The sequence below is a fragment of the Micropterus dolomieu genome, linkage group LG12, assembly GCF_021292245.1.
Source record: "Micropterus dolomieu isolate WLL.071019.BEF.003 ecotype Adirondacks linkage group LG12, ASM2129224v1, whole genome shotgun sequence".
NCBI classification, from domain to species: Eukaryota; Metazoa; Chordata; class Actinopteri; order Centrarchiformes; family Centrarchidae; genus Micropterus; species Micropterus dolomieu.
Window position 1 is genome coordinate 36,520,927 of NC_060161.1, and position 11,737 is coordinate 36,532,663.

An 11,737-nucleotide genomic window follows, 5' to 3' on the forward strand; every position below is an offset into this window, starting at 1 on the left:
TAGAATGATACTTTTTATCAAATACAATCAGTAAGCACATCATTGATGAGCTGGTAGTGATAGATGATCTGTCTCAGAGATATGGTATTAGGCCTGTAACGGTGAGGCTTTTCCACGCCACCAGTAACGTTAGCTGGGGCATCTTTCGGGTAAGTCTTTAGTCGCTTTCACACTGCCCAGTTTTCCGGGATTATGACGCCAATGTCGCGGCTCGCTGCGCTGTGTGAAAGGTACCGAGCCGGAAAGGGGGGTCCGATTTGATCCGCCTCTGAGCCGGGAATGTTGGTAGTAACAGAGGCAGAACGATGTCTGTGTGAAAAGCCATAGCCGGCATGCCGGAACAGGAGTTTCAAGGTGTTGTGTTACCAGTCCCTTTTTTTATCGGTCTAAATCCACCGACTACAGCTGCACCACGGCTTTGTTATTAAGCATATTATATACGAGCTTCTATGTGGTGGGTGGACCCCCAGACCCCACCACTTGTTAAGTGCAGCAGCCAAGAAAACAGTTTCTGGGAGGAACACTCACTTGTTAAGTAAATATAATTACTATTCACATGGCTTTTTTGTTACCTGGGGAAGTAATAAAATTGTTATTTTTCATTCAATTATGTACTTTTTCAAGTTTTTTAATAACAATAGTAACATCCATCATCAACCGCTTATCCTGCGTACAGGGTCGCGGGGGGTGCTGGAGTCAATCCCAGCTGACATTGGGCAACAACAATAATATTAATCAATATCAATAATATTCAGAGGAAATAGCCAACATCTTTTTTGATGTGGGGATGAGGACCGACCCGGACAATGGATAGGGGGGCCCTGGCCCAAAAACGCTGCTCTGATATAACCAGCAGCATCACAGCCATTGATCAATATGGCTGCAGAACACACAAATACTGCAAATTTTGTAAAACTTCCACAGAACACACAATGAATTTGTCCTGATAAAACTACTTCACACCACATGAAGACACAAAACTGTCTGAGGGTCAGCTGGTTGGCTGAAAGTCATGAGAGTACATAGTCTAGAAAACTGGTTGAACACCTCTCCAAACATTGAACATAACCTAAAGAGCAGCACAGATCATCAACCTGGATATGAATTAAATAATATGTAAACAAAAAAAATAACGGTCACACAACAAATGTTTTTGAGTGGCTTTACTTGCCGTTAGCCCAGACAGATGATGAGGCAAAGTTGTAGAAACCTTGTCAATGAGCATCATAGCAAGCAAATCACTGAAGCCATATTCTCCTGCACAAAATATGAATTTGAGAGGGAAAGGACTTGATCACTTTTACAATATGTATTTGCAACCAACAGCTCTATAGACATTTGTAAGTGTCTAATACAATTTAACTTTTAGAATCACAAGGCAAGAACAATCAGAATCACATGTAAAATTACACAATAGTATATTAATGACCCTGAAGTGATTTCCATTTCCCACAAAAAACAGGACAGCAAAATGTAGGCATTCAGAGTTTTACTAAAATCAGATTTGAGTTTTTAAACTGGTTGTTTTGAACACCTAGTTACTGTCTGAGAACAGGGTTTGAAATGCTGCTGAGTTCACATGTGCTGTTTTATAGAGACCTGATCTCTGCTGCTTCCATCAAAAGATGTTTGAACAACAGGAAACATTACAAGTCCTGACTGGAGGCTTTTCTCTTTCTGTTCAGAGACACAGGAGGTGACAGTGAAGCCTGGAGAGAACGCCACTCTTCCCTGTCGGGGTCACAGAGGTGCTACCATAGAAGTGATAAAGTGGATCAGAACTGACCTGAAGTCAGATGATGGTTATGTCTTCTTCTTCAGAGACAGAAGCTCAAATGAAAACTACCAGCATGAATCTTATCGTGGTCGAGTGAAGCTGAGAGATCCAGAGATGAAGGACGGAGACGCTTCTGTGATTCTGAAGAACGTCAACATCAACGACGCTGGAACATATGAGTGTCGTGTTAAAGGGGAAAATGAAAAAGGCAAAGCTGAACTCGTCACCATCGTGAGTCGAGTGTCTCTTTGTCTCTCAGGTGAGTGTGTAGAGCTCAGAGTGTCTCTTTGTCTCTCAGGTGAGTGTGTAGAGCTCAGAGTGTCTCTTTGTCTCTCAGGTGAGTGTGTAGAGCTCAGAGTGTCTCTTTGTCTCTCAGGTCAGCGTGTAGAGCTCAGAGTGTCTCTTTGTCTCTCAGGTGAGCAACAGCTGATATCTCTCGCCTGTTTCTGCTCTGCAGGTCACACAGCTGGACACGAGAACAGAGGAGGCAAGGACGGAGGAAACAAGGAGGGAAATGTGGGACTGAAAGTTTGTTGTTGTTTGTCATTTGTTGTGATTCTTCTTGTTGGTGTTGTTTTTGGTGTTTGTTTTTTTTAAATAAGAACTTTACAAAATGTAGAGAATGCAAAGACAATAATTCAGACCAACCTGCTGCTCCTGAAAATGAGCCGATGCAGGAAGCAGAGCCAGCAGATGAGAATTAGTGAGTAAATGTGTCTCATGTGTCTCCCATGAAATAAATCCAGAAGTATCTAAAAGGTGGAGGCAGATGTGACTGACTGTAGCTGGATCATCAGCTGTGACTGTTTTCCAGCTGCAGTCAGATCATCAACATGTTTTTAAATGATTTCAAGTCTTTTTATGAAGGCTGTTGTAGAGACGTGTGATGAAGAGAGGATCCAGACTGAAGTCACTCTGGTTACTGTGGGGAGCAGTGATTGGTTGTTACTCTCTGGCTGCTGATTGGTGGACTGAACGTGCTGATGTGGACTTGACTTCATCTCTGATCTGTAATGTGTGTAACTTCAAAGTTTAAATAACTCAACCTTGACTTTTGGTTCTGTCACCTGAGGAAAATGGATTGCATTGGAGTTAGTTGACGGACACTGAAACACTTTTTCCTCCAGGATATTTTTCAGCAGAGGGGGCAGGCCAACATTTGTCCCTTGTCAGCCCACTCTCTGGACAAATCATTTCATACATTTTCAAAACTGAAACACCTATCTAATCATCAAATAAAATAATCACCTCGGCTGCTTTGACTCATCTCAGTTTTGCCTTCATCTCTGCTGTCTGTCTCATGTTCCCCCATGTCAGAGTTAGTACTGCGGCCGCCGAGTGCGTATCACCAGTGTGTCTTTACTGACGTGTCAAACTAAAAGCCTTCACAGAGTCGTGTAATTGTGACTTCATGACATTTCATAAAAATCTGAAGCAGTGTTTGCAGTAATTTAAACAGTACACAGAGGAAACCCTGCTGAAGTCCTGGCATGAGAACGTGTTGTTTCCTTCTTAAAGCAGAAAGTCAGAGTTTGAAGCTCCTGATCAGCTCTGAGTTCAACAGCAGCTGAAACACTTTGCCTCCACATTTGGGATTCAAATCAGTCAGTCAAACATCTTTTGATCAGAAATACTGCAGACTGTATCATGAGGGAGGAGACAAGTTTTCCTGCTGCTGCTCAAAGACACAAAGTTAAATCTGCTTTAATTTCAATTTATTTTGTGGAGTCAGGAAGAGAAAACAGTGTGCTGTTACCTTTCAAACTGAAGTATCACCACATAAAACATTTAACAGGCCAGTAGATGATGAGCTGTGATCAACATGTTGCCAACAGACAGACGTCATGTTAAATAAGTAATGTTTGTTTTCTGCATCACAGTCTCATCAGGAACCAGCCTGTCATGTGTTAACATCACATTCAGGTCCCTCAGTGTTCAGAGAAACAAACAAATAATCATCTATAATAATATAAATATAACTACCTGCTGACCTTTGACAAACACAGAAGGTCAGTGAAGCCACCGTCTGAGGTTTCAGGGTAAACATGCTCAGTCGTGCTTTTTTGCCTCCCAAATGAGATCGAGCTAGAAGGAAACATGATGATATTTGTTTTTTAGTTTCCTGCTTCAGTCCTTCACACTGGCAGTGCGACAGGTTACTCTGAACAAAGAGCTTTCACTATGGGGTGCTCACATACAAACGCAAAGTGAGCGTTCCGCATGGCTTGGTTACATGCAAAGTGAATGCAAAAACGCAAATCGATGCAGAAGATGTGTTTGGTGCGACACTTTGCTTGTTTGCGCGAGTTCAAAGTTTTCGCATGACGCTATGTTGCAAAAGCCTATTAACATTGAGACTGCCCGGACGTCACTGACGTAGGAGGTGAGGTAGGCGGCTGTACGTGGATCAGAAGAAATCAAAATGACTGATAGCGTCATAAATTTATGGAGACAGGACTGAAAAGGAGATCGTTTGGAGTAAGATGGGCTATCTGGACAAATGCGTGTCTGCTTGATTACAGCTGAGTTGTAATTTACTATGAATCAAGTTAGCACTAGCATTAGCACATTTCCAAAACCGAAGGCTTCCTTGCCGTCAAAACAAGTGAACAGCGTTCAACTCTTCATGTTTACGTGTGTTTCTTGTCAGAGGAAGGAGACTTTGAAGGAGAAGAAGATGGAGAGGGAGAAGTGCGTCAGCAGCAGGGCCAGTCAAAAGCTTGAAGGACTCTGCGGTCCTGTCTTTCCTCGATCCATTTGTTACACCGAGAGAGATGAGCAGTAACGTGGTGCGGGGGGTCGAGGAAGACAGAGGCAGCAGCAGGGCCGTCAGAGATCGCTGACGGATCGAGGTTTGTTTACGAGTGAAGACACACACAGCACGAGAATTAATAACAAAACATTTCTATAGATGCATAACGAATTGTTTTGTGAACAACTTCCACAATAACAACATCTTTCTGTGCTGCTGCGTACATTATATGAAACACTGTGCAGCGCAGTCTGCATGTAGACCATAGACTGCATAACGAAAGATGTAACCGGCACAGAATCGGATAGATGACAGCGATCAGTCCCAGTCACCTGAAAATGGGCCGATTCAAGTCACCACCTTGAAAGCCTCTCTTCAGGTCAGATTCTCATACTGCAACACTTTCACCCATAGTCATAGCGTCACCTGCTGGCAACAGGAAGTGACCTTCAATGAAGCAGCCTATGCAGCGCGTTTTACCTACATGAACTAAATTTCTGTGGCACAACAGGAAGTGACTACTTCAATGCTGTGATGAATCACTTCTTGCAAGTTGGCCATATCTACTTCAAAACCAGCTCAGACCCTTAACACATTGGTGATGTCTTGTTGTAAAGGTTGTGAGTTTTCCTTCAATGGCAAAGTACCACGCTTTGCCATGAAACAGGAAGTAGTCATAACTTGCTTGATAATGGTCCCGCCCCAAACACATCTACACACCAATCTACATTTATAGTTGTAGCGCCACGTACTGGCAGCAGGAAGTAAACTCTGTCTGACACTCACTATTCAATTTAAATAAGATTTTCACAATAAAAATAACAAAAATACTAATAATTTTCAAAAATAAGTTACAAAGTACTTTAACAAGTGCAAAGGCAATAAAACACATAAAAACTAATACACCAGAAAAGCAAGAAAACACTTAAATACATTTAAAAAGTATATATAAATATATATATAAAGAAGAAGTATAATAACAATAACAATGTGTTCCAATGTGTTTTATTTCTTCTAAAATTTAATTGGTACAAAACAAAAAACTAATGAAACAAACACAAACCAATAACCTTGTCAAAATCCCCCGACCAAAGAATGCCACATGTAGTGCTGACAAATTAAATTATATTGTTTCTCTCGCCTCGTTGCGGGCGCATTTTATTGACTTAGAGCATCCTGTTTGGGCGGTTACTCTTTCACAGGGATCATCCACACCGACTCTCAAGAACCTCAAGGACCTCTATTAAGTTTTGTTTTGCATCATAAAGCTGGTCTTTAATATAAAGGTAGAATGAGTTGGAATATTGGGGTTATATATGTATAACGTTAACAGAGTATATATAACTAATTCTTAATTTTCAATTTCTGTTATATTTCTATTCTACTATTATTTAATGTGTATTTTCTTATCAGTTCTGTTGTATCTGGAGCTACAGTAAAAAGTGATATTCCCCAGTGTGAGATCAAACATTTCTATCTCATCTTGAATATTCTAGTAGTTTTTCCACCCCTGCTGTTTGGTTGTCAGATGTCTTCTTATTTTTTTGTTCTTGCGCCAGTAATGCTTTTCTGTTGGATGTCTGAAACACATTTTAACAGTGGTGTTCATGTATTCTGTAGAGCTCTCTCTCTATCACACAAACTTTACTTGGAGGGACTGCCTCTGTATATTAACGCCACAGAAGGTTATATTTGGGAACCCATTTCAGTTGTGTCTTGGAGAAACCTGCAAACCTTTAGGGGTGCTAAACTCCTCATGAGAATGTAGGAGTAACGGATTACATGTATAAAGTAACTGTATTCCGTTACAGTACAGAAAACAACCGACATAATCAGATTACAGGTACGTTTTGTAAAAATTGTGATTACAAACAGGAAAACCAGGAAATATTTTCCATCAAATATGATCCAGTTTCAGCAAAATCAGTGTGTGCTTTTGTGCAGTAATCAGCGGTGCCTGTCCCAGAAAAAAAATTTTCCAGCAGAGTCATAAAAATTAAGAAAGCTTTTCATTGGACCCAAATTAATACAGGCTCCCCAGTGCAGGATGATTTATCAACATTTAAAATCGTTTTCCAGGAAATGACACAATCTAAAATATCTTCAAGAACACCTACAAAACAACATTTTTGTCATTGATGGGCCAGATGAAGTACAGGCCCAGTGCAAGGTAAATCATATAAAAACATTTAAATATCCATTTTGATTTCATGGGAATGGGATATTTTATAATTGTATGTTTCTCTAAAAATACATTAAGCAGACAAAACATCTTTGATACTCTCATGTTTATATTTGCGTATTTGGCATTGAAGTAATCCAAAAGTAACTAAAAGTACTTGGATTACATCACTGTTTACATTTAACAAGTAATTAGTAATTGTACAGGATTACATTTTTAAAGTAACCCTCCCAACCCTGACTGTGACCATCCACCAATTGGTCCCTGAGCAAGACACTTAACCCCTCGTTGCTCCAGAGGCGTGTGACCTCTGACACGTAAAGCAATTGTAAGTGACTTTGGATAAAAGCATCAGCTACATGAAATGAAAATATCTGAAATGAATCTTTATTGTAACAAACCTGTTATTTCAAAACAGATGGCTAAAACATGGCTCAGTTGTGTGTTGGTGATAAAACACTTCACTGACAGGTTTCATTATTGCAGCAGTTCTGCAAAACTAGAAGGACATATGAGGACACTCAAGCATTAAGCTGCATTAAAGGTTGAGGGAAAATCAAAGGCTCACTGTTGGTTGAAAATGTACAATGTATTAATATGGGTGCATTTGTAAAATTATTGATTTGCTGTAACTGAAACTGAAAGCTAGAATGACCAGTCCTATTGGACAAATCATACATCTACCAAACAGCACAACCAAGGCATCTTTTATTCCCAGAAGAACCTGAATGTGTCTGTGAGATGTTTTTAATAAAATAACCTGCTGGAACTGAAAGTTTCTAGTTTACGTACAGATGCAGTAGAACAGTTTGTCACACTCTGCAGGACGCTCACTTGGTGTCTCTGAAATATTGCTGCCACAGTTCAGTTTTCCTCTCTGGATGTTTCCTGGTGTAACTCTCACTTTGTGCTCTCAGCAGTGATGATGGAGCTCTTCTTTCATCCACAGGATTTTTTTCCCTCCTGTGAACAAAGAGAAGCTCCTGCGCTGCCCCCTGCTGGCTGTCTGACTGCATGTTTATATGGAGCTTTCACCCAGAGTGCTTTGCAAAGTGCGTCTCATCACCTGATTGGCTAAATGTTCATATCATCAGTCAATGATTGGCTCAGCTGCTGCACTGACTGCTGACAGACAAGAACAAACAGGAAGCTGCTGCAGCATTTCTCCATCAACCAGAATGATTTATATTTAATGGATCCCACATGTTTACATTTCACAATCCATCCAACAGCTGCTGAGATGTTTCAGTCTGAACTAAGTGGTGGGCTATACCCATACTCCAATGATCGATCACTTACTGAATCAATCGATGTCCCGATGACAATATGCCTCATTTAAAAGCAAAAATCTTTTTTTTCAGGTTAATTTATCAGGTAGTTAATTAAATGAAAGCTGAACTCTGCTGGAAGGAACCCTCCTGTTTCCACGACGACGTCTCCACTCAGAGAAGATGGCGAGGGATTGGACCAACCGAATGATGATGTCATTGCTGATGTCACCACCAAGCATCATTTCTAACTTTCTTCTTCTGTTGTTTGTTCAGCTGGATGTTTTTAAATATAATGACAAAAAGTTTCTCTGTAAAGTAAAAAGAAAATAAACTTATAGTCAGAAGAGTTTGTTTTCACTGTGGTTGCCAGTTTTAAATTGTTGCTTTAAAGTTTTTACTTTTGTTTTATTGATTGCTTTTTGTTTAATATTCATGAGTTTTGATCATTTGAGCTTTAAGACTTTGGTGACTCTTAGTAATAGCATCAGAAACGCCAGCATCATGATATTTATGTTTATATATTAATTCTCAGGTTGTGTTGAAATTTATTTAATATAAAATATACATTTTTATAACTTCTTGACATTTTTGGGCCAATAAACAACAACAAAGAAAAACCAAATAAGTAAATCAAGTAAAGGATTCAGTATTTACTCATGTTATGACCTTGGTCATATTTGTCATTTTGCCTTGATGACACGTCTGGGCCAAGTTAAAACTCAAAAAGCTTTGCTCCGGTTTGCTGTAGTTTCAGGGTTGAACATGTTTCCTTGAAACAAAAGGTGAGGTATGTTTTCTCTCGTTAGGTGGTGTTAGGTGTCGGAGGTGTTACCCAGTAAGCAGCGATGTGTTTATAAACATTTTAAAAAGGTGTGCGGAGAAGTGGATATTGGTTATTGTTTTGCTTAATAACAAACATATTTATCATTCATAAGCCATTAGTAATGGTCCTTATGAATTCAAATGATTAAAATGTATTTATGGTTGAGTTTATTAGTAAGTCCATCTGGGATTTCTGCTCTGATTACCATGTTGAGCTTCCCCCCCCCCCCTTTTTCTCTGTCTAGGGAGGGCACTGTCTCGTGCCTTTTTACTAGGGATGTTCCGATCCGATATCAACGATCAGGATCGAGGCTTTATTGAGCATGAACCTAAGCCTGATACCTATAATGCTTTAGCTGTCACACAAGTGTCATTTAACGGAGAGCCGTTTGTGGCAGGACGTGGCTACAATGTCTGCAATGTGGAAATATTTTAAATTGGAAAACGAAAGCAATCCAACAGCCTTGTGTAATGTCTGCAATGAGAGCATTTCACAAGGCTGTAGTAAATTACTGAAAATATTCTATTTGAGAGAAAAATCTGCCTTTATCACGACTTTTCATTGTGTTTGAATAGAACAGCGGGCAGAGTGGAGGGACCACAAAATAAAAGTAATGTAATCTGATTACTTTTAGCTACTTTTGGATTATTTCAAAGCCAAATAGGCAAATGAAGATGAGAAGTATCAATGACGCGTTGTCTGCTCAGTGTATTTTTAGAGAAACACAAATCTCACGTTCCCAAAATCCATGTTTAAATTGAAACATAAAAAAAGTTTGTTACTTGGAAACCATTTTAAAATGATGACTCATCATGCACTTGCTGTATTCATTTAGCATCCAATGAAAAGATTTCTCAATATAATGCTGCTGAAGCACAGTGTTTCTGGGGGCCGGCCCCACTGATTACTGTACAAAAACAACCTTTTTCACTGATTTTGGTGAAACTGGATCGTATTTGATGGAGAAATATTATAAATATGGAGAAAACTTATTCTAGTTTTCTCTCTGATGCAATTCTCGGCAGGCAGGCAGAAGTCGGCACAACATGTCCATGAAAGGACGTAAAAAAGTGCATTTACCATAAATAAGATCTTATATTATACTTACGTTTAAAGACATTCATGCTGTTTAGAGTCTGTGGTTGCGGTCTTGTTTATTTTTAGTGATCTGCACTGAAGAGGGGTGTGTGTATCGGTGAGCCACAGTCAAACTTACTTGTCAAATTTTCCATCCGACAGCTTTGTGAAACCCACAGAACCACAGGGGAAAAACAAGAACGAGACAGACAAAGTTTATTGATCCAACAGAAAAAAAAACAAGTTGCTGTTCAACAAGAAACAAAAAGAATTAATCCAATATAAATAGCAGTAAAGTTATTACATCACCCACAAAACAATAAATAACAATTTTATTTTTGTTGCACTAAATCTGACCTGTCTGTCTCTCTCCAGCCCGCCCTCACCAGAGAAACGTTCATCTATGTCTCTTATTATTTATCTCACAACACATATTTACGTTCTAGTTTGGCCGTTACCTCTAGTGGCAGAACAAGTCAGGTAATTTAAAGGTCGACAAAGTCTTGATGAGGGGTGGATGGACGAGTGAAGCAAATTACGGACCCTTACTCTGGAAACCAAAGTTCGAGTCCCGTGTGAGAGAAAGTTAAATAGCTTTTTGACTTCAGTCACGTGACTTATTACTTATTTTAACCCAAACTGAGATCTTCTCCTAATCCTAACCAAGTGGTCCTGTAGCCTAAACTTAACCAAAGCATGACCGTTTCACAACGTTTACTACGTGTTAAACGTCACATGACTTAGGGTCAACTGACTTACTGAAAGTCCAGTACGCCTGTCGCTGGACTTGCCAACTCTCTCAGATGTCATGATGGGGAACAGTCATATATGTCGCTTTCCAAGGGATATATATGTCTTTTTGGGACACTTGAAAATCAACCTGTTTTGTTACTGTTTGTGTATAAGTGTGTATAAGTGTATGCATTTGTTGTGATTTGGCTGCTACCTTGACAAGGTGTCTCTTGTAAAAGAGATTCTGAATCTCAATGGGACTTCCTGGTTAAATAAAGGAAAAATAAAAATAAAGATGTGTTACTTTGTAGCTGCCTGAGTCTAATTTATCTTTAACAGTGAAATCTAATAAATTAATGTGCTGAGGTGTGAGGGGCTCTGGGGACCAGTTCCAGGCCAGCTGGACATCAGTGGTTGGACTGGTGTGAAGGTGTGAAGGTCTACCTCAGTGAAGAGTAGACGACCTCTGGATCTGCTGGAAACTCTGAACACACAAACACAAACAGTTCAAACAACATGAGAAACTGTTGGAGACAAAGAAACTCACACCAGTGACCACAAGCCCAACAGCCCCTCCCCCACCTTACTCTGATATCTCCTTCCTCAACCAGCTTAACAACTCATCTTCTACACTCATTTTGAGAAGGACAACCTGCAATCAAGGCAGTGCTGACTGCTGACCACCAACCCCGACTCCTCCCTACTGACGTCAGAGCAGTGTTAAACACGCAAAGCTTCAGGCCCTGATGGCATCCCTGGATGTGTGCTCAGAGCATGTGCTGGGGAGCTGGCGGGGGTCCTGATGGACCCTAAACTTACAGTCTGGTACAGGAACTGCTCTGTCTCAGACAAGAAGGCATAGTAGGCTGTGGTGAAAACCGCCCAGAGCATTGCTGGAGCCTCACTTCCTGCTATTGAGAACATTTACAGGAAGCGTCGTTTCTAATAAACATTAGAACCTTCTGCCACCCAACAAAGAGACTGTTTGCCCTCCTGCCCTCTGGGAGGCGCTACAGGAGCCTATGGACTAAAACCACCATGTGTGTACACACACACACAAACAGCAGGGTGAACCAACTAGCCTGACTCTGTCCAAAGTTAATAAGTAAAGAGCAGCTGTACC

General features: G+C 40.3%; 1 protein-coding gene across 1 annotated transcript in view; it reads right to left on the bottom strand.

Annotated features, from left to right (window-relative positions):
- Positions 1–10,075: 10,075 nt before the first annotated feature.
- LOC123979968 (high affinity immunoglobulin gamma Fc receptor I-like) overlaps positions 10,076–11,737 on the bottom strand; it is a 6,642-nt gene continuing 4,980 nt past the window's right edge. Inside the window, exon 7 of the mRNA XM_046064080.1 lies at positions 10,076–11,098. Coding sequence (XP_045920036.1) covers positions 11,060–11,098 — 39 coding nt within the window. The 3' untranslated portion in view covers positions 10,076–11,059. The remainder of the gene's footprint in view (positions 11,099–11,737) is intronic.